The sequence below is a fragment of the Vanellus vanellus genome (genome assembly GCF_965231255.1).
Source record: "Vanellus vanellus genome assembly, chromosome: 3".
Taxonomy (NCBI): Eukaryota; Metazoa; Chordata; class Aves; order Charadriiformes; family Charadriidae; genus Vanellus; species Vanellus vanellus.
This window is the reverse complement of record NC_138907.1, coordinates 975,304-1,002,874: the sequence shown is the minus strand read 5'-3', so window position 1 is coordinate 1,002,874 and position 27,571 is coordinate 975,304. Positions and strand designations below refer to the sequence as shown.

Below are 27,571 nucleotides of genomic sequence, written 5' to 3'. Positions count from 1 at the left end.
ATTGAGATGCCCCTGTCTCCTGTACAGAAGGAAGGAGAGATTTGTGAAAGACAAAAAGATCTTCCTTGATCATGATTACTTTTGCGTAGCCCTCCAAACCCGTGATTGCCTCCCCAGAATGTTTAATATAAGAGGACTGTGGCAAAGTTAAGCTCTTGCTGAAAGCAGAGATTAGATCCATTTTAATAAACAAGCTGTTAAGGCAGCAATAGCTTTTGTGGCAGCCAAAAAAAGTAGACTGTGTGATTTGGAAGTTAAGCTTTAATGTCGAAGACCCTCCTGGAAGCCCCCTCGAGCCTTATTTTTCTGGAAGTCTAAAGACTCAGAGTATGGTATTTCTCTAATATCATACTCTGTAAAATCCCTGTGTATCTCTTGTTCCAGGCTGCCTGACTCAGAATCCCCTGTGGCCAAATTTTGCTCCCTGTTAATGCTGGTGTAAAGAGTTCTGGCATGTTGCTGTGCAGAACTGGAGAAGAGGATCTGCTCCCTTTTCCTTTCCCTTTGCCCCTGTGCTGCAGTGTGGTGCCCTGCGATTACGCCCATTCTGAACTTTCTCAGCCCCATGCAGTGAGGTGGCTTCACACACTAACCAGCCAAGCAGCTGCTCCCAACCAGGAGGAAGATTAGGGGGTTTCATCTGGAATGCGAAGAGCAGTCTCGCTGCTAATGGCGCTTTCAGCTGCGGTAGCACCCTTTGTAGGATGAGCTTGTGTTTGAGCTGTCCTTAAATTCCCTAAGGAGGGCAGGTGGGTGTTTCAGAGCCCACTTTACAGATGGTGCATTTTGATTTGAGGTAAGCAGGGAGCTTTGGATAAGATGCAGCCTGCAAGCTTGTGACTGGTTGTGAGATGTCAATTTATATTTAAAGCATTGTCCTGCAAGGTCCTGGCTACTGCCTAGTTTTGTCGTATGCCTGGCAGCAACCACAAGAAGCCCCATGCAGAATCAGGACTTCTTGTTTAAACAAGTTCAGTCCAGGAGATAGTGCCCGAGAGGGGAAAATACAGCTTGTGATCTAATAGATAAGACAGGAAAAGAGCAAGAAGGGACATGTCAGAGAGAGACTAATGGACTTGCTGAAGGTCACAGAGTAGGTAAGTGGCAGAACTGGAAATAGACTGTGAATCTCTTGAGACGCATCCTGGTGCTGGGTTGCTAAACCACAGTCATTTTGCTTAAGTGCCTCTGAACGCTCCTTTCCCAGGCCCATTGTCAATGGATGTTTCAGCTTATTACTTATTTTATTTCTTCCTTTCTCGTTACAAGAAAGGAATGGAAAACCATCTTGTGCTTCTCAGGCTGCATCTTGGAAGCATCTGTCACCTATTTTAGAGAAGGACGTTCTCCTTCTTCTGTTTTCCTATTTTAAATGAAACATTTTCCTGGAGGGTGTGGGTACACTGCAAGTGGAGACTGCAGGGTAGTCACAGCCCCAGCCTGAGCGGGGGGGCTGCACCCACACGATGTGATGTAGGAAGCTGGCACACCAGGCAGCGCTTTGCAAAACCACTGTGTGCTCCAGGGCACCTGTCTCCAATATCATTCACCTTGCCTTGCCTGTGTGTATCTGCTACCACGAACCAGGTCCGTCTTAGTGTCCTCATCAATGTACAATACTGGATTTTTAATCTCTTCCTTCCAGCGCTGACTGGAGAGAAGAAAAAGGTCCTCGTCTGCCCTCACCCTTTGCCTTCAACTCAGTTTTTAGTCCCACAGTTCTTGGTTTGTGTCAGGCCGCTGATGCTTTTCTTATCAAAAGGCAAACCTAGTCAATATTGAACAGCTTCCATATCAGATCCCTTCTGTTTCTATGATGTCTAGTCTCTAACCCAACTATATGTTTATTATTTTAAGAGTCATTATTTCTGTCCAGGCACTAACTGTGCCTTCCTCTGTGCTTCCCACTGGAGCTTCCATCTCCACTACTCAGAGGTCACTTGGCTGCCCTCCTGCTGCAGCTCTGGCCTTCTATTATCAACCATAGCTAACCTAGCGTGCCAGCAGGACTTTCGGAGAAAAAGCGGCATCCCTCTGGACCTAGAGAGACCTTTGAAGGAGTTTACTTGCTCATCTCTTCCAGCTCTGAGTCCTGGACACGTTGCTGACTCTGTAATCATGTAAGCATCCTTCCCCAGTGGCCCTGGCAAATCCAGAGTGGAAGGACATTTGCTCCGTGTCTTCCATCCAATTGCTTCCCTCTGGAATCTTTTTTTGGACGTGAAGCTGTGAACCAGACATCAGCCAGGAGTATTTTAGAGAACAGGAATTTTAGCCTAGGGATAAACAGCCAGGTTCATTTGTTCACATCAGCGTTTGGGAGTATACTCATATGTCTATCCATCACTCCCCTGCCCGATAACTTTGGCCAGTTTCAGCAAAATTTGACAGTAAGTTAGAAGACAGAGACATTACATTCCTCTCATGCAAACAGGCAGCTGGAGAAAGAAGGAGTAACCCCAGCGCGAGCCTTGTTAGACAACAGAGAATCCAGAGGGAAGCGGACACTTGGGAAACACACATCGAGATGGCAAGCATCACTGCTTTCCGACTCGCTGACCAGTTTGCTATTCACTGTTTTAATTCAAGGCACTATGGTGAATCTTACAACATTAGGACAAAGCTGGCCCTCGTGTCCTCACAGCCAACATCTGTGTATCTGTTCCCTGCCCCATTTTGGCCCAGCTATCTGCATGTTGGCCACCTTAAATCCTCTGAGGGAAAAGGGAGGGTAGGTTCAATGGATCTGGCAGTCATCGGGGCAGACATTGAGGTCAAGGATAGCAACAGGGTGTCGACTCTTGAGTGTCTGCAGGGGTCCCTGCTTCCCACAGCATCACCCTGCACTTCTGTAGATGTTACTCCTCCTCCTGCTCTGGGGTGCCAGACTCTTCCCAGCTTGTCACATTACCATGTGCCGCATGATGTGCTGGTATCACTGCAGCGCAGTATGCAGCTTGACAGGTATTAATGAATTCATTTCTTGGCTGGTCCCAAAGACCTATGGATGGGCATAGCAGCAGGTGCATGCTAAAGCTACTAACCGGTCCCTCCAGCTTCCTGGAATAGTTTGCATGTGTTGAGTGCATTTGCTCCCTGGTTCCATGACAGGGAGACTGGGATGATTGTACTGTAGTAGAGCAAAAGTGTCTGGTCCTTCCAAAGCTCCTAACTATACAGGAATTCTCTCCAACCATAACCCCCCGCATTTCTTGCTTAATACCTTGAGTGTCAACATGCAGCACTCCCTGTTGTGTACTCCAGGGTGTGTACCCTCTGCAAAGTGAATTGTGTGATACAGAGCAAACCGAGGACGCTTTCTTAGGAGTCTCAGAAAAGGTCCAAGAAGAAAATTCCACTGAAACATGCAGGAATGGAGAACATGTCTGAAGTTTCAGTTCGCCGAGACCCCTGTCTCATGGCAAGACCTGGGGAATGCAGGATTTACACTGAATTTCCACTGTCAGGCAGGGACACTGCAGGGAAAGGATCCCCAAACAGACAGAGAACCTGCAGCTTTTTCAGCCAACGGACTGGAAACATAGCAGAGTCCTTCAGTATTCCTGAATGAGGTAATTTCTCTCATATTTGGACCCTGGAGCCAAACCAGTTTGGGTTTTGGCAATAGCTCCTTGTTTTTCCTTCAGCAACTGCCAGAAAAGAACTGAAGAATGGAATCACATTTATTTGATTTCCATTGGTTTTCCTCTGCTTCAGCCTCGGTTCCTTATTGCCTGCAGGAGCTGGGTGGGAATAGCTGGAGCTGGTGGCAGCCTCTTTGTATTTGCGACACAAGAAGCAGGGAGATAGCCTCTGTTGAAATTCAGAGAGTAGATTTTGAACTTGCAAACCTTTCATGTGTGATCGGTCAAAACAGAGCGTTCTTCTGGCCTGCTTCAGCCACTAGGTACAAGCCAAACCTCAAAGGAGAGTTTGGGAATGTTGATTTTTCCTTCTTGCAGTATGAGGGAGTGCTTCGTCTGCAGACAGTTCTCTCCTGGGGAAGAAGCGTTTCCTATTCTTAAATGAACAGAGAACTGAGCTTTTCCCTCTATAATTAAGAAGGCTCCAGCTGAGGCCCTTTTTTTGCTCTTTGCTAAAAACTGAGATTACCTCTTCCCTCACTGTGAGTTTTGAATGTTTTGCTGGCCTTGTTTTCTCTGAGCTTAGACGTTGTCACGTTCTATTGCCTCTTGCAGGAAATGCCACTTGTCTCATGAGAAGGCCGCTTGACTGATTTCTACCATAATTTGACAGATCAAGGACACTTTTTTCTTAAGCTTTTGTACCAAATTTTAGAGTCTTCCGAGCTCCTGTGCTCACAGTTACTTAGAAGTCACAATGGGGCAGGCTGCCGTGACAGTCAGAGAAGTGAGAATAGTTTGTCATTTAGAACTGTATTTCCAGAGCTGTAGGCTTATGGGAGATTTGTGAAAGAGCAGCAAGTAGTCCAAAATCAAATGCGGAAAGAGAAAGGGTCCTTTAGGCAAGCGCAGAACTAAAATGAGAGAAATGAGAAATAAGCGAACAGTGGCTATTTGGCCTAGTTCGGATTTAACTGTCTTAGAACCACTGAGCAATACTGTATAAAGCAGTTCATGGTTCCGTATGATCACTTTTTGAAATAGATGGGTGGGCATTGGATTAGGAAATGTTGAAAGGCTACCAGAGCTGGAGAGAAGGTTAAAAAGAGCAGCACACCTACTCCTGCGGCTTTTGTGATTCTAGCCATTGCTGCAGGCAGAATGGTTGTCATGCAGACCTGGGCCAAAGAGGAGGAGATTGTAGGAGAGCCCTTAGCATTAGCAGGTAGGATAAACCGGTAGGAAGCGGTTATACCCGCTTTTTTGTTCTGATGAGCAACCCCTGCTGTGCACCAATTAGTGCAATACTGTGCAGAGTTCCAGCAGACTTAGCGCAAATCTGAACCTGTCTCCTTTGAAACCGTATGTTCTCTTTGTTGGCGTTAGATAAGTAATAGCAGTGTTTGCTAGAATTAAATGTTCTTGTTTTCGTTAATATTTGGGGGTTTCCATTGTATTTTCAGAGAACCCTTCCCAGAGCTAGGTATAGGTTAGCCAAGAGTCCTCCTCTGGTTACTCTTGACGTAAGGATTAAATACCTCAGTGCCCAGTAGCAGATTTGGTAGAAGAGGATATGTGCTCATACCCCAAACAACGTGGGCTACTTGCTCAAGCCTACCTCCCTCAGCTATGGTAAATGGAGAGTGCGACCTGCACATCAGGGGGGTCACTGCTGGCTGATCTAATACTGCAAACCCCTTCTGCCACCGGTGCAAGGTTTACTGGAGAACGTCTCTCCAAATCCTCGGGCTGCAGCCCCCACAAAATGCTTGGCAGTGAGTTTCATCTAGCTCCAAGGAGACCTTTCTTTACTGGAGTGAGAATATCTAGCAAAAAAAAACTCCCTCGAAGACCAGACTACCATTGCGTTTTGGACCTGAACAAACCCAGGTAGCTTTCATTCTCTTCTCGCTGTGAGCTATAAAGTCTGCAACAATCTCAAAGCATTGTATTGCTCCAAGAAGCCTTTACATTAAGAGCTATCTGGGCAAAAGGCTTAAAGAGGAATGATATATATACTAGGAGGGAGGTTTCTTACAGATGTAAATCAGCTTGCTCCAGGGCTGTCTTAAATAACCCCGAGACCCTGGGCACAGTGCCTGAACGTATGCCATTCTCCACATGTGCGAAATTCTAGTGAGGTCAGACTTCTGCATGTGCCAGAAAAGCAGTGCATTGTGCACAGCTGGACCCCCTGCACACACCACGCAGAGCTGCTCTGTGCGTGAGCAGTGAGCCAAAGTGATTGGACTATTCGTGGGCACGTAGAGTAACTCCACAGCATGTATATTGCAAGGCCAGCATCTGGAATTACACCCAGCACCCATCCATGGGATCCATCTCCCAGCCATCCCAGGGCAAATCTGCTTTGAGGAAAGGCTCACATCAATGTCGGTTTGTTCCAGCTGTCTTTCTGTTGGTTTTCGTTCCCTTCTCATTGTTTTATAGCCCTTCTCACCTGTCGTCTTTGTCCTTTTCTGTCCCCTTTCTGCCTGCGCCATGGCATGGCAGGGAGATGCTGTGCATGCAGCACCTCCTGAGCCACAGTGGAAACATTTGGAATTCTGCACAGCTTTTATAGTGCTTTGAGCTCAGCAGCAAGGTTTTTTACCCAAAGAGTTGCACTTTTTCTTCCAGAAAGTCCAGCTGTGATATGTATCCAGTTCAGCCAAATGAGCTTCCTGACAAAGTGCATTCCACAGCTAGCATTTGCTCGCCCAAGGAAACCACTCTTTGCTGTGTACATGGAAGGGTTTTAATCCTGCTGTCCCATGGCAGAGTGAGGTATTAGCCGATGACCCTAATAAATGGTCCCATTTTTTTGCAGAGCAAAAAGCGCTGGAAGTTGAAAACTGCATTAGAAAACAACCTTTCACCCCTCCCAGGAAATCCTTTCTTTCTATGGGAATAGTCAAGCCTGGTAAAGGAAGGTTCTTGTTATTTAGGTTAATTAATAGCTCGTTGCTTTACTCAACAGTGGGAGCTGGGCTAGATCCCAGGCCAGGACCGCTGCTAGTTAAGCCCTAGTTGAGAGCTGTTAACCTGGAGTGAAACTCAAGTGGTTTAATGCAGTCCCACTGCAAGGGAAGATTGGTGCTCACGCTGCTGAAGGCGCTGCCACGTTTTCTTTGCCCATGTGGGATCAGCACCATGTGTGGTACTGTTACATTTGTAAACCTGTCATAAATAATTAGCATACACTTTCGACTTTTGAATAATCCTTAATAGCAACTTTTGTTCCCCTCAAGACCTCCAAAGAGGAGCCTTGCAGATAGTCCAAAGAAAGCAGCCCCAAGCACCTCTCTTTGGAAGCCTTGTCCTCAGCAAATTAGACACAGAGGCCTTTGCGATGGTCTTCTTTCCAAATGTCTGCTGGTTTTATGGAGGCTAATGATGTAACTGAGAAGGAGCGTCTGCACTTTAGGTTGAATTCAGACATTTTCCATGCTAAAATAATTCCAGCTGCTTCATTTGCTTCCTTTTCCTGTAGATTGCTTTCCGATTGATGTATTTCGTACTGACAGTTTTTACAGATACTGGCACTGGTCAAACAGAATTCCTGACCAAAATCCAGACAGGAATTTATTGTAGAATAGTATCTGTCTTTCCTAGCCAGCTGCTGCTCATTTGGGGTAGCAGGGAAGGTGCCTTTAAATTTGTATCTTAGTTACACAAAGTTAGGTTAGGATTTTTTTGCATTTTAGAATAACTAAAATGGAAATCCAGGTTGGCTGTCGTGTATGGACTGTTCAGATTTGTGCGAGCAGAAGAGGAGTAAATGAAGCACAGTGGACGGCTCCGTCTCCACAGGGAGCAGTAATGTGTGCACAGAGCCTCCGGCTTAGCTTGTCCTGGCTCCTTAGTGTGACAGGAAACACACTGTAAGGTATCGAAGGAAAAGGTCTTCTGGGTCAGAACCTGACGTTGTCTCTTATCCCGAGAGCAGCTCTTGTTTCAGCAAAACTTTGAGGTTTGCTCGGGACTGGTAACAGAAGTTGCAGTGGCCTTAGAGACTTCTGTAGCTGGAAAAATACACTTCCTCCTGTCTGCCGCTTAGAACCTGCAGTTTACATTAACAGTGGGGTCATAACATTTTTCGCCTTCAGTTATGCAGGCAGTCCCAAAATTGGCCTTCACGCTCTGAAGCAATCCAAACCCTTCATTTCTTTGGACAGTTAGTCTAGTGAGAATACTGTATTTTACATGTAATGGCCATAGGAATACAATGGTCCCGCTGTACAGAAGTACACTTACAGCTTATGTCTTAAAGAAATCCTGTAATACCTTTAAGAACAAGTGATCATCATGGCTGTAGCCTTTTTTATGATGGCAAAAATCAGTAAAGAAGGAAAATGTGCCATTTGTGTAAGCCAGTATCGTAACATACATGAATATAACAGCAAATCTCAGGCGGCAACAGAGCTCTGCAAGTTGGTGGGACGCTTGTAAGTACAAAAGCTCTAACAATTCAATGCATAGTAGCTGTGCCAGACCTAGTCACGCTTACCGTGGTTTATTAGAAGTACAGCAACGTGTCGTCGTGCTGAATCTTGAGCACGTACAGGAGAAGGGAGAAACCCTTCCAAGACAGTCTTTTTGCAGCCTGCTTGACCCCGTGTCCATCGTGGCTTTGCGCGGAGGATCCTGGGTGGATGGGGTTCACTGCAGGCTCCGGTTTGCAAAGTGCCAAAACCGATAATCCTTTCCATGACTCTGGAAGTCAGACGCTCCACTCAGTTGCCCTTGGGGGATGAAGCTAAATCCTTACCCTGGATTTGGGAGCAATATTGGGGTGAGGAGTTTTTCCTGACTGTGCTGCAAAATGATACAAAAGCCTCGGCAGTCGTGCATTCATGAAATTGTGGTGCTGCTTATTGTCAGATTAGCAATGCCTCCTTCTCTCGCAAATGGGCTTCTTTATAGTCTAACTGGAAGGATGCAAGCACCAAAAAGTGGCCAGTGATACACTATGTACCATTATTTTCTGTGTTGACAGTTGGGAAAATAATTGTAGCATAAAAGTTGAGTTTGAATTGTTTACTGAACTAAAACCAGTTTGAAAAATAGGAAATAAATCCAGCTGTTAGAAAAAAATGCGTTGTTTGAGGTGGATGAACTTTCGTTCTGGGAACTGTTTTCTTGTCTGCAGATCATTTGCAGGAATGGCCTAATGTTTTTGCTTTTCCTTGTATACAAATGTAGAACAAACTGAGCAATTAAGAATTGGCTAACAGCCCAATTAAGGAAGATCACTGCATTTAGTTTTGCTGTTTGACCTCAGCAGCAAAGCAGTCTGACTGAAAATATACCCGCGCTGCACAAAATCTAAGTCTACGAGACAAACAGTAGCAATGTCCTTCTCTAAAGCATCCTTGAAAAACACTCGTACATAATTTCTTGCTGAGATTGATCTCTGCCAGGAAACTTAAATAGTTGGTTACTGCTTTACATAGTAATCGGCTTTGGTGGCTGTCAGTTGAAACTCAACTTCATGCAGGGTTTCGTTGTATAGAAGGTGCAGGGAGGAATACAATGGGCTGCATTACCTTATAGTGGCCTTAAGGTAATTACTGATATTGGGTGGTCTAAAGATTTACAGTTCAGTCACCCATGGCACCCACCCCACAGCTTCCAGCTGCCGTGTTGCTTCCCTGGAGAAGCTGACCTTCCCCAGGAGGAAGTCTCCCTCACACAGTAGACCCCGAAGGAACGCCTTGAGAGACTCCATCTGAGTGCTCCCTTGACGATACAGCAGGTGATACTATTTGAGAAGATCATATAAAAACGTCCACAGGGACAACAATTAAGCTCTCTAAGAGGAGTATGGGAAACAGAAGCGTGATCCTAGCAGAGGAGCAGGATTGGAGAGGTGGCTTTACTTCCTTTAGCCTTTCCATGTAGTTTTAGGTTTATGTCACATAAAATCATGCTTTTAAATGTATTTAGGGCTTAAAGATGCAGGTGGGAACCTTTGATTAGACTCCAAAGCCTCTAAAAATGGTAGTTAAATAGCTCAACGGCTTTGAAGACCTGCATCTCAGTTCTTCGCTTCCACAGTGGATGTAATTGTGACTCTGCTCATCAGAGACTGTGGTGTGCCTGGGTACCTTAGTGACGATATCTCCACGCAGCCCTGCAGAAAATAAGTTGTCTTTTTGCCTTATTTGCCTCAGTGCCAAATAATGTTCAGCTAGCGTGCCACGATACATTGATATTGATGATTTTCGGCAGGTGAGGCTCAGGTTGTGAGATTACTGACTTGTTTCCTTCACCGAGATGAGTAAGAGTAGGGAAGAAATGTGTTTGTGTGTGTCCTTGTTCGTTTTCCCCCACTGTGAAGCATGAATTGGTGACTGAATGCAAAACTTCCTTTTCCCTGTTTGTTCTTACAGGACTCACATAGGCGTTAATTGCCAAAAAGGAAATGTCATGATATAACAGTATAAGGGATGACAAAGCCCATGTTGGGGTGGAACAGTTTGAAATGCTGTCAGATCCTAAGGATGCTACACTAATAATACGCTTCGGCAACAGGGAGCAGGCAAAATAATCTGTGGTGTAATGGTCTGACTTGGCATTTACAGCTTGCAAGCCAGTGTTTACCGACTCGGCGGTTTAGGGTTACAGAATTATCAGCAGAGAGAAATATTGTTGCTTGAAATTGTGACGTGGTTTTATAAACTTCCTTCTTTTACAGATTCGGTTAAACAGCAGAGGACTTATCTATTCTGTTGGTCTCCTGCTGGCATCTGTTTTTGTCACAGTATGTATATAGTCTTTTGTTCTTCATTTCCAAAAGAGTGATTTTTATAGACATTTTCCTCTCCTGTCCCTTTCTTACCTCCAGCTGTAATAGTGGTTGCAAAGTCTGTTGTTAAGGGATAGGAATGCTCACCCCTATTGTAAACTTCCCAAGGCCTTAATCTGGCACTTTGCAGAAGCTATTGCTGTCACAAGATGGCTCTCGTATTTGTGTTTTTTTCATGGGAGGAGCCCAGGCAATCCAATCATCAGTATTTTTTCATGCTAGGGTTGAAGCAGATCTCTTGATGTACGATGAGATCCATTCTCCTGTTGGACAGATAGACAAAATGCTGTACAGTTTGCTTTGGCCCTCTGTAGGACCTTCTGAAATACATCAGAGACCAGAACAAATACGCCTGGACGTGACGATGTTTCTGTTGAAATCAGTGCCTCGCGTTCCCTGACCTGCCCCAGTCCAGCCTAGCAGACTAGAAATGACAGACGGAAGAGGATTTACGTGACCTCTTCCAAATCTCGAGGCCAGCTACTGTAGGGAGTGCTCCTGTGCGTTGCACACCAACACAATTCCCTCGTACACAAGACTTTAATCTTTTAAGAGGTCTGTGTGGGAGCAAACTAAGCGAAGTCAAGCACAGCCTCGGACTGCGTGGCTCTAGATGGAGACGCAGGGGGCACGTGAAGCGTTTGGAGTGAAGAAAAAGGAACCTGGTCTTTGAAAACGTTTCTGATTGAATTAAATTGGGTTGTTCTTGCTAAAATGAAATTAATTGCAGAAATTTAAGGCCCTTGCACCAGGACTCGAAGTGATGTAAGTCAGTGTGGCTTCAGTGACTGCAAGGGGGCTGCTCTGATTTACTGCAGCTGTGGTCTTCAGCTCACTTGTTGCAGTACTTGCATTGTGATTGCTTCCAGGTAGCCATGATCAATAAGGGAACAGTCATCTTGGTGCTCCTGTAACTGAGAAGGGGATTTGTCGCTTTATTCGAAATGTTCCTGCTGTGGTGGCTCACTCTGTGTTTATTGTAGGTTTTTGGCGTCCACATGAACAAATGGAAACTGGATAAGAAGCTAGGGTGTGTGTGCCTTTCCCTGTACGGCATCTTCCTGTGTTTCTCCATCATGACAGAATTCAATGTTTTCACTTTTGTGAACTTGCCAATGTGCAGAGATCACTAATGCAGGTGGCAGACTGTCGGGAGGAACTTCCTTCTTACCTGTGCAATACAAACCACGGCTGGCATCTCCTGAATGCGGTGCACCTCCAAGTCGTGATGTATATCCTGTTCACTGTTCATAGGACCTGTGGCCCCATCTAGGTCTGCCCTCTCCCTGACCCCCCACAACCTGGAAAAATCCTGCATCGATGTGAAGATTATTTTTTTTCAACGTTCATGTGATTTCCTAGCTCAGTTTTTGAACAGTGTGACTGGGACTCTAGATGAACTGGCTGCTAACTGGCGTCGAGCCAGGCAAAACTGGTCTGCTACAATTCCTTCTTTTTTTTTTAAGTTATTTGATGGAAGACTAATCTAATTTATGACTTAAGACTATTGCTACAATGCAGAAGAGGGTCCATCGTACAGGGGCTGATTTTCAAGGAGAATCATGGGAATTTTTTTGTTTGGAATTTTGTTTGGTTTGGGTTTGTTTTTTTTTTAGTTTTGGTTTGTTTTTTTGATCCTTTTTGGGTTTTTTTTGTTGGTTTTGTTTTTGTTTTTTTTAAATGCCAGAGATCAACGTCCTCTCTTGCAGCTTCTCCTTCCGAGTGCTGGGTCTCCTGTAATGATCCAAAGGTCACAGGGCAGTGTAATATGGGAATACAATTCAAGGTACTTGGCATATGAATGGATTTACTACGCATTAAAAGAAGACTGTCGAGGCAACAGACAATAACTTTTTACCATAACTAATGAATCTTGTACAGGGGTGATGAGGAGTGCAAGGTAAACGTGGATTCAAAGGGTAAACACTGCTACCATTTTACTGCTAATGTTGGAGTTTTATTACTAGGGTGTTTATGGTATTTCCAAGCAATAGTTTGATCGCCGGCCCAGGAGGGCTACCAAGGAGGTGTCCTGTTTTTTAATGATCTGCACGTGGACATGGAAGGTCAGAACTTTCTCTGCTTCATCAGATTTCTTGTTTTGGGGGGATTCAATAGTTCACGTCTCATCCATTCTGAGAAGGACATAAGTACGTGTCGGAACTTTTCTAAATGAGTTACAGACACTGGTTTCTTTAAAAGGAAAGAGGCATATTTTGCACAGACATAGTTACTGAAGTCATAATTTGCCACTCTTTAAAGAATACACTGGACCTGGCCAGATATCTGTCTTCTTAAACAGTTGAACTTATCTAATAACAGATCATGTGGATTCATCACCCCTCCTTTGGGAGGGAGGAAGACACAGAGAGAGATGGCACTTTTTAAAATGTGGAATATCTTCAATGCAGACTCGCTCACAGATCTTAAGTTATTGTGAAAGTTTAGCTCTTCATTGTTCCAATATCCCTGCTAGATTTTGTATAATTCTATATTAATACGCAGGCAGATTCCACCCCATGAGAAACACCGTCACAGCTTCGTTTGTATGTATAGGTACTGTGGATTCTTGCCAGTGCTGGCTCTTGTATTTACTTTAAGCACTGATCACTTCTGATTCATTTGGTATGTTTTTTCCTCTTTCCTGTGTATGTTCTACTATGAAATGTATTAAGATACTACCAGCTAGGCGAATGTTTTTGTCTATGGTACAAACAGTGGCAAATATTGGTAGTAAAGGCACAGCAAACCCTACATAAAAGAAAGGAAAAATAAAAACAAAACACTAAACCTTAAACTATAGCAGGAAAAAAAACTCCAACAAAAAGAAAAAAAAAAAGAGCCCCGTTCACAGGCAGAAAGCCAATTTTTATTTCATTTGCACTTTTGGAAGGGATTCTTTCAGTTTAATTTCCTTTAAGCAGAATGTTGTAAATCAAAATATTGACGCCCTGTGGTTTTCATTCAGCTCAGCACCTGATTTTCTTTCTCTGTTACACTAAACGTGTGGAGGCACCGGCGGCCGTTGCCCGGCGCGTGTCGAGGAAGTCCGGTGGAAAAAGCCGTGTCCCGCCGGCCTTGGTGGACTAAGTGTGCTTGTGGATCCCTGGCAAGAAGAAGGAAGGGTCCAGGGACAGGCAGTAGAGAGAGTCAATGACATGCCCGCGTCGTCGTTTTTCATGCTGGAAGACAATTGTGTTGCTACTTGTTGAGCTATGCAGCCTGTTGTTTGAGTAGCCTTCTCGTAACTATGCCCGCTGCAAGTCCTCTTGCGTTAGGAAGCCCGCTGTACCTTCCTGTTGTTGGTTTTTTGTTGCCGTTGTTTCTTTTTTTGCTGTTGTTAATGTGATTAATAATAATAATAACCACTAAAATGCCTAAAATACTTCCTTAAATCCAACAATGTTAGCAACAATGTGGCACATCTCACTCAAGTCCACCCCACAAACACACAGCTATACTCGTAGCAAGATGCAGTTGCTCCTGAGCAGAGTGTTTCCTTGCTGACAGAGGGACAGATTTGGGGAAGGAAAAAAAAAAAAAAAAGAAAAAAAAAAAAGAGAGAAGTTTCACATCAGGGCCTATTATTACTTCTATTTTGAATATTTATACTGCTGCTCCAATGGAGCCAGTTGGATCTATTTCTACGAAATAGTCATTACCTATCCCACGGCACAGAAACTGCATGACTATTTTTTAGGAACTTTTCCTATTGGTGTGCATTAAATACTGTAGTATATCGTAGCTTTGCATCGTGTGTAAAACCTGAAATACCTTGTTTTGACACTTGTGTGTTGTGCAAGAATGTTCTGCAAGTTGTTTGTTCTAAGCAGAAGCAAAAGGTACATTGAACTGCCATTAATTGTGCCATATATGAATTGATAAGCACTTCCTATATTGACAGATTCAGCGAGATGTGCTTACGATTTGCAACCAAATCAACCAGTGCAGACCTGGTTTGGAACAGGATAGACCAACTGAATGTGTGCATTTTTGTTCTTGACTCCAAAAGAGGGAGCCTCTCAAGTTCATTAGCATAATCAAAGCCTGTGGAAAAGTCCCCGAAGCGAAAACCTTGAGCAATTTTTTAGCATCCTTCCTGTACGACGACTCCAAAATTCAAATAGACAGTTATCTTCAAATGCAGTGCATATTAATAGCTTTATTTTATCAAGCCAAGCAGAGGACTGAGTCTGAGGGGTTCTCTCCCCCCCGATGTTAGATTCGGGAAGCTGCCGGCTGTGCCTGGGCGGCCGCCAGTGGCCCACCTTCGGTTTCCCAGTGAGAAGCTCTGCACTGCCCATTGCTGCCTAAGCCACGAGCCATCGTTGGGATGCGGGGCCACAGGAGCCCGTCGAGGGCTGGGCAGAGGCATGGGGTGGGACTGGTGGGGCTGGGGTTCGGGACTGGGGCAGTGGGGTGGTTGGGGGGGGCTGGCTGGGGGGAAGGAGGGAGCCAAGGCACAAAGGGGCTGCGGAGAGGCGCAGGCTTTGGGGGGCTGGGGGAAAGCAGGGGTGAAGGCAGGTTGGGTTGGGTTTTTTGAATGACTGTGATTCACTTGCAGTTTTGTTCTTCTGAAAGCATGGGTCACCTTCAGTTCCGAGACTGCTCTGGTCTTTGGACCAGTTGACTGTGTTTGTTTCCGTTCTTAACGCTTTCAGACAATTCTTAATGAGTATGTGTCCTGGTTCCGGCAGGGATGGGGTTAGTTTCCCCGAGGAGCCGGCAGGGGAGGCAGGTATTCCATCCCGCATGAGCCATGCCCGGGCTATAAGAGGAGCTAGCCAGGGAGGGGGGGGCAGTCGCCACTCGGGGGAGGGCTGCGGTAGTACTGTAATCGCGTCTTTATATCCCTTTATCGGTGTTACTGGTTTTTTATCTCTTCCCTTTTGCTGTCCTGTTAAACTGCACTATCTCAACCCACGAGTTTTGCCGTTTTCTGCCAATTTTTCCCACGGCTGTGGGAGTTGAGCGAGCGGCCGCCTGGTTCCTGGTTGCCGGCTGAGGCCAAACCACAACGGTATTTCAAAGGGAGATTAAAGACCCTTTTCCTCAGTGGACAGCACTTCACTGCAGCTCGGACTTTGACCTGGTTTAAATATGGGATCCCTTGCTAGTTTCAACGCTGCTCGACATGGGGCTGGCCTTCCTTTGACAGGGGTTCAAAGGCAAAATAATAGGGTAGGATATGATACGGTGTGAGGAGGTCTTAAGACATGCTGGGAAAACTGCTTTTGTCCCTGCCAAAGGTGAATTTTATTCTTTTTTCTTTTTTTTTCTTTTTGTTTTTTTTTTTTTCATGTACTGCACTTTTTGGTAGATTGTTTCTGCGATAGGAACACCAACCTGAAATGAGGCATGGGAGGAGATTTTCACTGGTATAATTTGTTTTGTTTTGTTTTGTTTTCTGCGATGCTACTTGCCTGCTTTGTTTTCAGCTTTCTGTCCTCAACTGTGTCACTGAAATCAATCAATTAGCATGCTTTGGATTTGTGATGCTAGTGCTTGTGAAAACAAATCCTCATTCTTAACATTCAGATAGATGCACGACTGGCTTTTTCTTGCGAAAAAAATCAGGTAGAACAGCAATCTAGTTTTAGAAAAACAACGTTCAACGTAGGTGGAGCAACCTGAGGGTAACGTTTAATATTCTGCTGTGAGAACAGGAATTTTTATATGCCTTTTCCAAATAACCATATTAATACTTGTGAGATAAAATGTAGATTGAATGTTGTTGGATAACTTTTTAGAAAACCATAACTGTCTGCTGATTGACAGATGTTTCATATATCAAGTTTTTTTGGAAGCCCTGATCCTTTCAAATAAAGCTCACAGAGATGTAATAGTGTAAAGTTTATCTATATTAAAGTTGCACCCCTGGAGCTTTAAACTTATCTAAATGTATACTTTAAAAATCAATCTCAGAGGACCGTGCTTAGCTGGATTTAAATCTGCCCTGTATTCATGAAGTTTTACTTGATTGGTTACCACTGTAAGTTAGACTAAAATAGCCTTAAATCCAGGCAAGAACGTCCGTATTAGGTTTGTACAACTTCAGCTGAATCAGTTTAAAGCCGTGCTTTTAAGGAAAGCGGTGGAAGTTTGAGTATTTAGAAGACCTCAGCGACATCACTTCAGATTTAGGGAACTGCGGAGCTGGAGTATGCTGAACGGGTGTACCTGGTGTAATGCAAGGCTTAAAGTTAAGGGAAGAGAATTTTCAGTCTTCACTGCCTTGAGTGAAAGTTGACCTCTATTGCAATCAACAGCGAAACCCAAGTGATTGTTTTTTGGGGTCAGTGTACGTTTGCAGCAGTAAGTCCTGAAAAGGACTGTTGCACTTTGTTTTTTAAAGATGAACGAACTTCTTATTTTCTTACCTGAATAGATAAATGAATGATTATTAATACAGCTGGGCACCGTTAAGGAAATTTACGTGAATATTCTGTTAGCACTTGGTGGCCTCAGGTCTGAAGCATATTTCGGAAACGCATCTGCTTCCACCCAAACTGCTCTGACTTGTTTGACTGAATCGCCGGAATCAGTCTCAGGTGTGGGCAAATCCATGCCTTTTGGAAAAGGTTTCTTTATTTGCGGGAAAGCAGTAAGGGACGAAATGGCAGTTTGTCTCGTTGTGCACCAGGGGATATAATTTGGCTGTGAAATGTATTGTTCGCCGCCCTGAAAGAGCCGGAGATGTAGGCCAAGTTTTCCAAGTTTGGGCAGAATCATCTAACTTCAGGAAAGCTTCTAAAAAAGCACAATTTCTTTAAAGCAACAGATTTTGTAATGTATTTGTATAGTTAAAATGACTTTATTGTGGTGTATTTCAGGTAGTTTGTTATTTTACTTTTTCTAATAGCCTTGCAGCACAAGTTTTAAACCTTCCACACCGAAAGAACCTGACAGAAACGTTGTCGATATAATCTTCGTCTGCAGGGTAGCATTTGAACGGTGCTAAAAGTCAACACGGTAATTTTGCAGCAACAATTTAACATAACCTTTTTACTGCCAGCTGAGGGGAAACATACCATTGCATGCCTGAACCCACGAGGGTGGTTGTAGTTGCTTACAGAACTGCTCAAATGTTGAGTGCTTGCCTCTCAGGTTTTCCATCGGCATGCCTGGCAAGCAAAAGCAAAGCAAGGAGCTTGGATTCCCGGAGGAGTGACGCCTGTTGCTGGACATTTTGTCTGTCTCATGCTGTCACGGAAGGAGGGGGCTGCTGGTGCGCACCGCCCCTTGCTAGCCTGGAATGATACTTGCTCCTTTTCCATAGCAGAAACACGGATTCCCCTTAGAACCGAGTCTTGCCGTAACCCCGGTCAGCCTTGTCTCCGGGCCGATAGGTGCTGGAGCGGGTGAGGCAACAAACGCTCCGTTCACTTCGTGGACGTAGAGACGGGCGTTTGGTTGCGGAAGGGGTTAACTGCAGAAATGTTCTGTGGGGAGAGGAGCCTGTAACGTAAGTTTTAGTAATCATAGGGACATGTAACTGCCATTAGGAATTAAAAATCAAGACCTCTGCACTCAGTCAGTGAGATCTACATGCAACTGGTGGGGGCATCTCAGTAAAGCCGTCCCCTGGGTAGCAAACCACCACGTCTCTGGAGGAGACCTGTTGTAATAAGTCCTGTCAAAAAGCGGTACCGTCAACGTACAGGTACGTGGCAGCCGTACAGTCGCTGTCGTTCGGGGAGAGTTGGAGTTTCAGAGTTTTAGAAGGGAAACAGCCACGGGATGGCAGAAGCGCCAGTGTCCTCTGGGATGTGTCTCCGTTCTGGGCGGCCTCCGGTTCCCGAGAAAGCTGGGGCTTGGGCAACTCTCATCCCAGCTGGCGTCGCTGTGGCCACTAGCGGCAGCGCCTTGCGGGAGAGGCTGTCGGGGTAGCCGCAGACCTCGCTGCCCTCGGCCAGCCCTGCCCGGCTGGGGCGTACTTGTGAGCACAGCTCTCCCGGGGGCTGGGGGCCACCCGAAATGCTGCTCCCGAGGGAGGGTGGGGGGAGCACGCTGCCTGCTGTTCCTGGGCGATACCCACCCCCGTGCAAGGGGCCGGAGGCATCTTGGCTTGGCCCGACTCAGGTGCTGGCACGCTAGGGCGCTCGCCCCGGCTCCTAAGTTGCGAGTCCAGAAAGTTCCAGCGCCCTTGCTTAACTGGAAGCACGTACCTTGCCCTGCAGAGGTCTGCGTACCGAACGCTAAGCACGTGCCAAAGTGTTTTGCTGGGAAATTTGGCTTAGCGCACCCAGCGCTTTGGCATCAGCAGGGTTTACCGAAGTGCCCGACGAAAGCAGCACGTGGGGGCTCTCGTCGGGAGCGACCGCAGCAAAGTGTTCCCGTTTGAGGGGGGGCAGAATCCTCTGTGGTCAGTGAGCAGATGACTCTGATGAGGAGAGCCCGTAATGAACGTGCCTTGGGTTACAATAAGGGAAGTGGCTTTTAGAAGGCTTTGTAAATAAACTGTTCGCTGGGAGCCGGCTGCTGAGGTTTTTACTACTGATGCTATTTAGGAAAGTAGATTTTTCCCTCATAGATTTTTGCCTCGAGGTGGTCTATCGCTTTCCGGTGTGCCTCTCTAGAAGGCAGTAGCCCGCGTCAGTAGCCCTCCTGTGCAAACAGGACCTGGTGCTGAGCTTCCTGAAGTTAAAAGCGAGGGTTTTTAACTGAGCTGGACGGGCTCCGGATCAAGCCCCAAGCCCCGGGCAGGCCGCCGATGGGGCTGCGCCCTGCGCTTTCTGCTGTAGCCCGCAGGCAGATGCCCAGCTGGTCTGTGAGCAGGTCTCCCCCTGCCTTCCCAGCAGCTCCTGCCAGCGCGGAAGGGAGGGCTGGGCAGTTCCTCTGCCTGCCCTACGCTACTTAATTCATTCGGTGTTCTCTCCCCTCCCTGAAGCGTGCGCAGGGCTTGGGTGGGGTCTTTTGAGTTTGAGGATCCAGTTTGCTTTCGGAGGAGATGGAAAAAGAATTCTGCTTTGCAAACTTCGGGCTAAGATGCCGCAGCAGTAGTTCTCTCCCGCGTCCCAGCTTCGTGCAACTGCATCTGTAGGCATAAAGACGGTGAAGTACGAAGGGTCACACCCAGGACCCTCTGATGCTATTGACTACTCTCGAGCCAGCACTCAAAATTAAGTTGAAAGTCACGTCACAGAAATCCGCGTTTACGGGTTGACTTTGAGTCCTGAGGCAACTTGGGTATAAACAGGATTAATTGCTCCTGGCAGGACTATCATAATGAAAGAGGGTTTGCAGGATCCGGTCCCGTATTAGCATCCATGTCGCTTCTTGACTTCACTTTGTTGAGGACAGCTTTTGTTGAGAAAGGGTTAATTTTCTATAGGATGGCTAAGTAGGATGCCACGCTGTGGCTATAGAAACCAACCAAAGTCCCTAGCAGAAGGCAGATCTCTTTCCTGGGAGTTACAGCCTTAGAGTTACATCTTGCAGTTTGGTTAGCAAATGCCAAAATAACGAAAACTAAGCTGTTTGGGAAGGGAAGAAGGGAGTGAGGCTGGGGGAAGGTAAGGGAGAAGATAAACCCTGCAATGCTGTAGTTTGTGCTCATGTGAATGAAGAGGGCTCGAGTTTTCCTCACGCTAGCTACAGACACGGAGTGCACCCTCCCGTCCCGCAATCAGGGGCACGAGTGTGTAGAGAGCCGCGCTCTGGCTGCAGCTGTGCCAGATGAAGAGGTGGTGACCCTTGTCCACCCTCTGCAGCAAACACCCTTGTCTCTCTGCTGAAGCTTAGCATCTTTCTGGCAGAGCTGCTTGTGTGGTTGTGTGCTGATCAGTGTCAGAGCAACGGGAGTTCGTTTAAGCAGTTCAGTGGACAGGCACAGAAGGACAGCTGTTTTGGGAGGGTATGTCTCTCTGGGACCTAAGATGCCGTGTATAGGAGGGCTTCCGATAGAGATGAGATCCGCAGATGCTGTATACGTGTTGGGATGTGCCATGAAATCTTTTTCAAAAGCAGACATCCCTGTACACCCGACAGCCACTTGCTTATGTCCTTAAGATTTTATCTTGCTCTTCGTGTTGCAAGGATTCAGGATTTTGCTTCTACTTTCTGTCTCATAAGCTGAATCGCTCTGGCTTTGAAGGCTGAGCGCCATCCTCCTCAACACAGAATTCACGCACGGAGCTAGCAGAAATCGGATGTGGGTTTTGATCCAGTAAACTGATGGGAGAAAATGCAAGGAGGTCTTTGCTTGGTACACCAGTCTCAAACAGCCCGACTCCAGAAGAGCGTAAGCCTGCTGTCTGTCTTTAAAATGACCCAAACCGTTGAAATAACCGGTTGTAACAGTACGTGGGAAGACTTTTCATAGGGTGTTGTTTCAAAGACCCTTCAGAGGGAAATTTGCACGTTTGAGGCTACTGTATATCCTAAGTGGTCTCAAAAGGAATGAAATGGATACAACCCTGCTCAGTTCTGGTTATGCAAAGACACTCATTCTACAATAAACATAATTGAGCTGATTAAGGGATTATGAATCTGACCTGGGCCTTTTACGTTTTAAGAAGCCAGTCTATACTGGCTTATACTAGTTTTACTGAGGGGCTCAGGCATGAGTTCGCATAATACATTGGCAAATTTGGGGTGGGTTTCTTTTTTAACGTATGAACATAGATTTATATTCAAGCAACATCTATACATATACTTTACCTAGTTTGTCCGCTGTTGTTAAAATGAAGCCCTGCAGTAACCAGCTGCCATCTGCATAGGAATAAAGCCCTATCGTGGCAACTGCTAAGATGCTAGGTCGGTCGGTATTTAGGACAGTCTTACACACATCTATTTATAAAGGCAAGAGAGAGTTACGAGTTTTTATTTGTCTCCACAGTGTATTAGCAAGGCATTGTGGGTGGTGCACGGCAGTTGCGTATCTATAGTATAGCAGGTCAAAAGCTTAAGCAGCTTATCTTTGTACATTCAGTGGTATTTCTAATTGTAATTATTGTTAGTCATTTGAAATTCCAGTTGCATTTTCTGAACATAAAGACAGCTTTGAAAAAGAAAAAAGAGCATGCGTGAGACAAGGAGGAGGTCGGGAAATTCTGCACTGAAGTATTTATACATTTTATTTATTTATTTATCGTACACTAAGAGCTGACCCCTGGTTCAAGAAAACATTTCCCCGTGCTCGCAGAAGATTTAGGAACCTAAATTCAGTCCCCCCTAAAGTTAAGGCCAGGTTTTCCTGAATCAGGGACCAAGCAGACTAAGCCATTAAAAGCATTGTACCATACTTTTTAGCGGCCACGAAAAGTGGCGAGACCTTCTCGGATGCTTCTCGTAACTTGTATTAGTAGAGAAGTTGAGGAACGCTAAGAGACCCAAAGATGCTTCTCCAGTGCTCACCTCTTCATCTATAAGAGTAGAAATATATAAATAGCAAATACTCATTGCACTCTAATGTTTGTAAGATCACTGCCACGAGGTACCATTCGCAATAATTAAAATTCACATTTCATAAGATACCAACAGGTAGATTTTTTTATTTTTTTTTTTAGTTTGTAGGGTTCCCCATTTCTTAATAATCTTCTTTTAGTAAGGAAGTAATCTTCCTTTGCCTAGTTTACCCAGTTCCCTTGGACAGTAAATGGCTCTGGTTAAATGTGAAGATCTCTCTTTAAAACGCATGTCATGCGCTCGCAAATGATTGGGTGAAGCTGACATTTATTGGCCCGGCTTTATGACAGGGCGGCGACCGTTTACAGCAGGCAGGGATCTCCACCTTGAGATACTGCAGTGCAAATGGTCCCACCGCTCCCAAAACTTCCCTGTTTCCACTGTGTTGGTTTGGTTTCAGGTAGGTCAGTAGATCTCCCTTGTAGAAGAATACATCTGGTCATTGCTAGGGCTCGTTGTTGGGTAATATGAGAGCAACGATGGCGTCGTTTTACAGACAATGTATTGGCAGGGCGTGGGGGGGAGCCGGAAGCCTGTATTGCATCAGCTGTTAAAGCCTTGGGGATTTTTTCAGATTAGAAAAGAAAAAATTGGAAGATAAAGGCTGATTGCACTGCATCAGCCTTTCATAAAGGTTTGTATACTATTCAAGATGTACATAAAGTGAGCTTCCACGTTCCGCCAAGCAGCAAAGTGCAGCCGGGTTGTTCATCCTAGGTTCTCAGAAACGGTCCTTTTCTTTCAGTAATTCTCACTGGTGAGTCAAAATCGCTGAGTGTAACATACGTTTCTGTACCTCAGAATTGTATTGTGAAATTGCACGATGCTCAGGTCAAAGGAGCAAGCACGGAACTTGAACTACAACAAATTCTTGAAAGGAGCCAAAGCAAGATGTTTGTGGAATAACTTTGTTCTTAAGGATTTTTTTTTAAAAGTGGAAGATAGAAGCAAAGGACGCAAAGTATGGTTCTGTAGTTATTCAGCACCCGTGGAGAGCCAGTGCAAAGGAGAGTAATGCGGCATCACAAAAAGCTGGTTATTGTGTTACTAGGACACTGACAAGTTTCGCAGGGGTTGCATTTATGCAGAGGTTTGCCTGAATGCTATTTGATCTTTACAACTCGCCCTCCTGATGAAAGGTATTCCTTCCCGGTGAGAAATACCGCATCCCTTTATCAGGGAGGCGTCTACGACTCGCTTCTTGTCCTAGCTACACAAGTCTGCCTTTCATCTGCTACGTAAATGGTTGCGTAGACCTGCTAGTAGCGATCTGCATACCTGAGAGAGGAGCTGGTATGCGGTGAACTTTGCCATGCATTGAAGATTCAGGGACAAATTTTACTTAACGTTCCCTTGAGGAACGGTTTGATGGACTTCACTGTCTGTCCTTGTAAAGCTGGGCGTCGTTACTGGGCCCTTAATGCAGGCGCTATTCGTAAGAGATGACTAAAGGAATGATAGATTACGTTCATCCTCACATTGAATGTTTGTTTTCAAGACTGCAACCAAACTAGGAAGATGTTTGTTTGGGTTTGGGGAATATAGGTTGGGGGGGGGGTGTCTGTCTGTTGAAGTCCTGTGCAATCTGAAATGCCTGGGCGAGGTTTGGCAGTGGCTCAGGTGTTCCATTGCCCGTGCATCCGTCAGAGCTTCAGCCAAGGGCGACGTGCGGGAGGGCAGGACGGCTGCTTCTCTGCAGCCCCTGGTTCATCTGGGCACAGACATGGGGGTGTGGCGAGCGGCCCCGCGGGGTGAAGTTCACTTCTGCCTCCAATCCCGGCGCGGGCATGGCCACGGGAATTCATACGCTGGTAGATGAGGATTTGAGCAGGACAAAAAGGTGAGCAGGCAGCCCCACTAATCCTCAGGTCCGTTGCACAAGTTTCAGGGGCCCCTGCCCTCCCCTACGCCTCCTCCTCCCCCGGCTCATCTGGCGTTTCTTTGGGCCAGCCCCACACTCCCAATAGCTCCCGTTTATGCACTCAAAACCACGGCTACGTTCTCAGAAGCGTTGGGCCCCTGCTCACCGCTAAAGGGCACGGGGTGCTGTTGGGTGCAGGCTCTCTTGAGGAACTTCCTTTGCTTTCTTTTCCTCGCTCGGGCTTCGCCCAGGGGTGCCCCTGCGGTTGAGGTGAGTTTGCAGGTATGGGCCTGTAAAAGAGCGAGTCAGACGGTGTAAGGACAGCCGGTTTCTTTGCGCGTGGGAGCCGCTTTTAGCCCCTTCCAGCCTTTTTCAGCGCCGAGCCCAAACCGTCTTATTTGCACGGCGTCGTCCCTGACCTAATACGCCCCGTCGGAGCCGGCCTCGGGCTTTGCACCACCAAGGCACGCTGGGAGAGCCCCAGTGCCAGCAACTGGGGAAGGGCAGGGGGTTGGTGTTTAAATAATCTCATGGCCCAGCAGTTAGCTATTCAAGAGCTGACAGTTTTGTGGAGCTATTACGAAAAACTTGGGTTTGTACCATTACTAAAGTCTTAGACAGCTGAATGCAATCCCTACTGCCGCTTGTTCTAAAGCAGACTGTGACGAAACCGTACAGATTTCTTTGAGTTGCGTGTGCGATGGAGTTTTTCACTTTATGGCGCAGTCACAGCATCAAAGCTGCAGGAAGCACAGCAATAAAAGTGACTGGCATGAGCACCTTGTGTTTGATTTGGGATCAAACGACACTGTCTGGGTTCCGTTTCGCTGAGCGGGAAGATTCTGCGATGCTTCTAACCGTAAGGAAGAAAATGTAGGTGGAACTGAGTGCAAATGCACATGTAACGTATGTTCATTTACAGCCAGCCAGAAAACAAAAGAATCGGCGGTTTCTAGTAATATCAAAATAGCTTTTCGTTAAGTCACCTTAGAGGTGTTAAAATGGTGGAGCCACAGACAAAACATTTGTTACCTTTTGAAATGAGTTACAATGGTTTTGTCATACTTGTACAAGTATTATAAGGTCAGTCTTTCTGTATGTTTGTTTTACAACTTGTTGTAGACTAGTCCTCTATGCATAGCTGTTCCACTTGCCTGTGTAAGCTACAAATTTAACAGAAATGAAAGCATGCATTTTTCTCTGTTTGCTGGTAACCTATGAAATTAGAAACTTGTATTTCTGTGTTTTTAATGTGTTATACTATAAACAAAATTCACAGCACTATTGTCTATGGAATATCGAAAAGTTTTATTAGAATGAATTACTTTAAATGTTTTGTCATTTGATTTAATAATGTGTCAGACATCTACACTAAGACAATATAATGTTTATCAATAAAAATATCCTCTCTTTGTACTAACTGAACACTGCAGGGTGTGCTTGGACATAGGAGTGGAGCACCCCTGCGGGTCACAAGCCCAGTGATTTATTCAATTTTGGCATAATTCTGAGAATACGTGGTACCACTCGTTTGACCTGAGCATTGAATTAGGGACTGAAGGAAGAAGAAAAGAGAGTTTTTATTCTTTGTATTTTCTTCGCCACTTAATGTGCATTTGCTGTAAAGATGCGTGCACCGCAGCAGTTCACGCAGAAGTCGGCTGGTTCCTGCGACCGGTACGTGTCGGAGTCCATACAGAAACAAACACCGAGGGAACTTTATTTGCTATTATATAAGGAGTCAAATTCTGCTCTGTAACAACACCACAGGTCTGAACTTACTGCACTGCAGTTAGTTGTTCCCTTCCAGACCATAGGGTAGCGGGAGCTGATCCTCACTCTCGCAGCTGGAAGGATTCCGTGCCTGTGACTGTTCAGCCACTGACAGCCGTGGCGATGGGATCCGGTCCTCCCTCTGAAGTCATCTCTGGAGTAATATTTTCGGTAATGCTTGGAATAATAATGAGGGGGAGGTGCTATTACAAGGGTTCTGATGCAGCCAGGTTCCACTGCAGAAAGCCTGTGGAAAGCGCTTGTTAGAAGGTGTACTTCTGGAGTAGTACACCCCTTTGCGCTGCCTTTACGCTCTGCACCAGCTGAGCAGAAGCCGAAGTTCCCCTACCAAATCTGAGCCTGCGTTGGTGACAGGACTCTCCTTGCTTCTGCCTCATCACGTGAGAATGTTGGGACGCTTCAGCTGACCTCCCCCCCATTATACTTCCTCTGAAAGAAGGGCTTGAGGTCCTTGAATTGAAAGGCGTGTAACTGGGACTGGCTGCCTCGCTGTCATGGTTTCAGCTGGGATCGAGCTGCCTTTCTAAAATACCTACGCTTGTGTCTTTGTAACAGCCACTGCTAAAACGGTATCTTTCTTCTGAAGTACCCACCATGTCCACAAGAAGCAGTGGTGCGTTCTTAGGCAGAGGAGGTTAGTTAGTTACACATCCGCAGCTATTTCCAGGTGCAGAAGAGCCATGTGGTGCAGAAAAGGCGCACACGCTGATCCCACGTCTCTGTCCACGAGCACAGAGATGAGGTGCAGCCTTTGATGTTAATGCAGAAAACGTCTTTCATCAGTGCGAGCCCAGCAGTTGCCTTGAAAATATTTTCCATTAGTTCGGTTGTTTGCTTTCCAACTCTGTGTGCTGGCAACCCAAAGGCATGTTGGAACCATGCAGATGCCGCGTCTCTGTAGAGACTTCCCCGTGGCCAGTTTTCTGGTTCAAAGAGAATCTTGCTTTTCGTCACAATTTGGAGCTGTTCCAGTTGGCTGTTGGACTCTGAAGATCCTCTCACTCCCTACCCCCTGCCGAGGTGATATGCCAAATATGCATCTTTTTTGATTCAGCCTTGTGATTACTTCACTTTAGAAAAATTTTGTGTAACTTACAGCTTGTAAAGTCAGAATTCGGTTTTCGGAGGTCAGGGGGAGTAATTGAATTTCTAGCTGCTTTTGTTAACGTTAGGAAAACCAGAGTGTTAAGGCAAGCCATCACTGCTTTTGCTGGAGGAGTTATTGGAGAATATGTATTTCGTATTCATGTATTCACTTTTGCATTTTTAGAAGCTGTTGCTGTTATTCTTCAGACATCGCAAGTGGGAATTTTTAGTGCAGAACAAAAAAATGAAACATCAGAGCAGAAGTACAAAGTGGTGAAAACCAACCCCGGCCATCTTTATCCATCATAAAGATGCAAAACTAGGGCACAAATCCTATTTATGTTCCCTTTGGAGATCACTTCTAGCTTGCTTTACAGGGGCCCGACTTGTGTCTTTGCCAGGCTGAAAGCTATTTGCTTTCAAATACCACTGCCAGAGATGAGAGATCTTTCCTCTGTAAGTCGCAGATAACAGTCTCCCTCCAGGCTTTGCCCAGTTGATTTCGACCTGTTTATTACATCCTTTGCTGCTCAAACAAAACTGCATGTGCCTGTGCTTTCAGCGTCATGTCCTCCGATTGAGAACTCTGAAGTCTTCAATCATTCCAAAATCATGTTTGCGAGAGGACTGATTAATGAATGTCTCTGCTGCTGAGGGAAATGTCTTTTCTTCTTTAATCTTCGTGATGACATCTTAAAAAAAAAAAAAAAAAAAACCAAAACCAAAAACCACACAAAACAAAAAAACCCAAAACAACCCCCCCCACAAGATGCAGGTTTTGTGGCTGATCTGTCCTTCCCTTTATACCACAAGACAAATTATACTGTATCTACATCCCCAATACATACCCTAACCTGTTCTGGAGCATCAGGCTAATTCTCCTTCCAAAATGTCATTCCTTAAGCCAAGGAAATTCTGACACCGTGCCCCGCTCCCTGAGCCTACCTGTACCTGCCGCAGCACAGCCGATGGTCCCACTGCCCGCATCGGCGCTGCAGACCTTGGCATCTGAGGAGCCGGGACCTTTCC

At 45.8% G+C, this 27,571-nt stretch overlaps 1 protein-coding gene across 1 annotated transcript in view; it reads left to right on the top strand.

Annotated features, from left to right (window-relative positions):
* The window catches only part of SLC24A3 (solute carrier family 24 member 3), a gene marked incomplete at both ends in the record, with an annotated part of 161,261 nt that extends 149,736 nt beyond the window's left edge, over window positions 1-11,525 (top strand). Inside the window, 2 exons of the mRNA XM_082480186.1 lie at window positions 10,282-10,347; window positions 11,376-11,525. Of these exons, the coding sequence (XP_082336312.1) occupies window positions 10,282-10,347; window positions 11,376-11,525 (216 nt within the window). The remainder of the gene's footprint in view (window positions 1-10,281; window positions 10,348-11,375) is intronic.
* Between the last annotated feature and the right edge of the window lie 16,046 nt (window positions 11,526-27,571).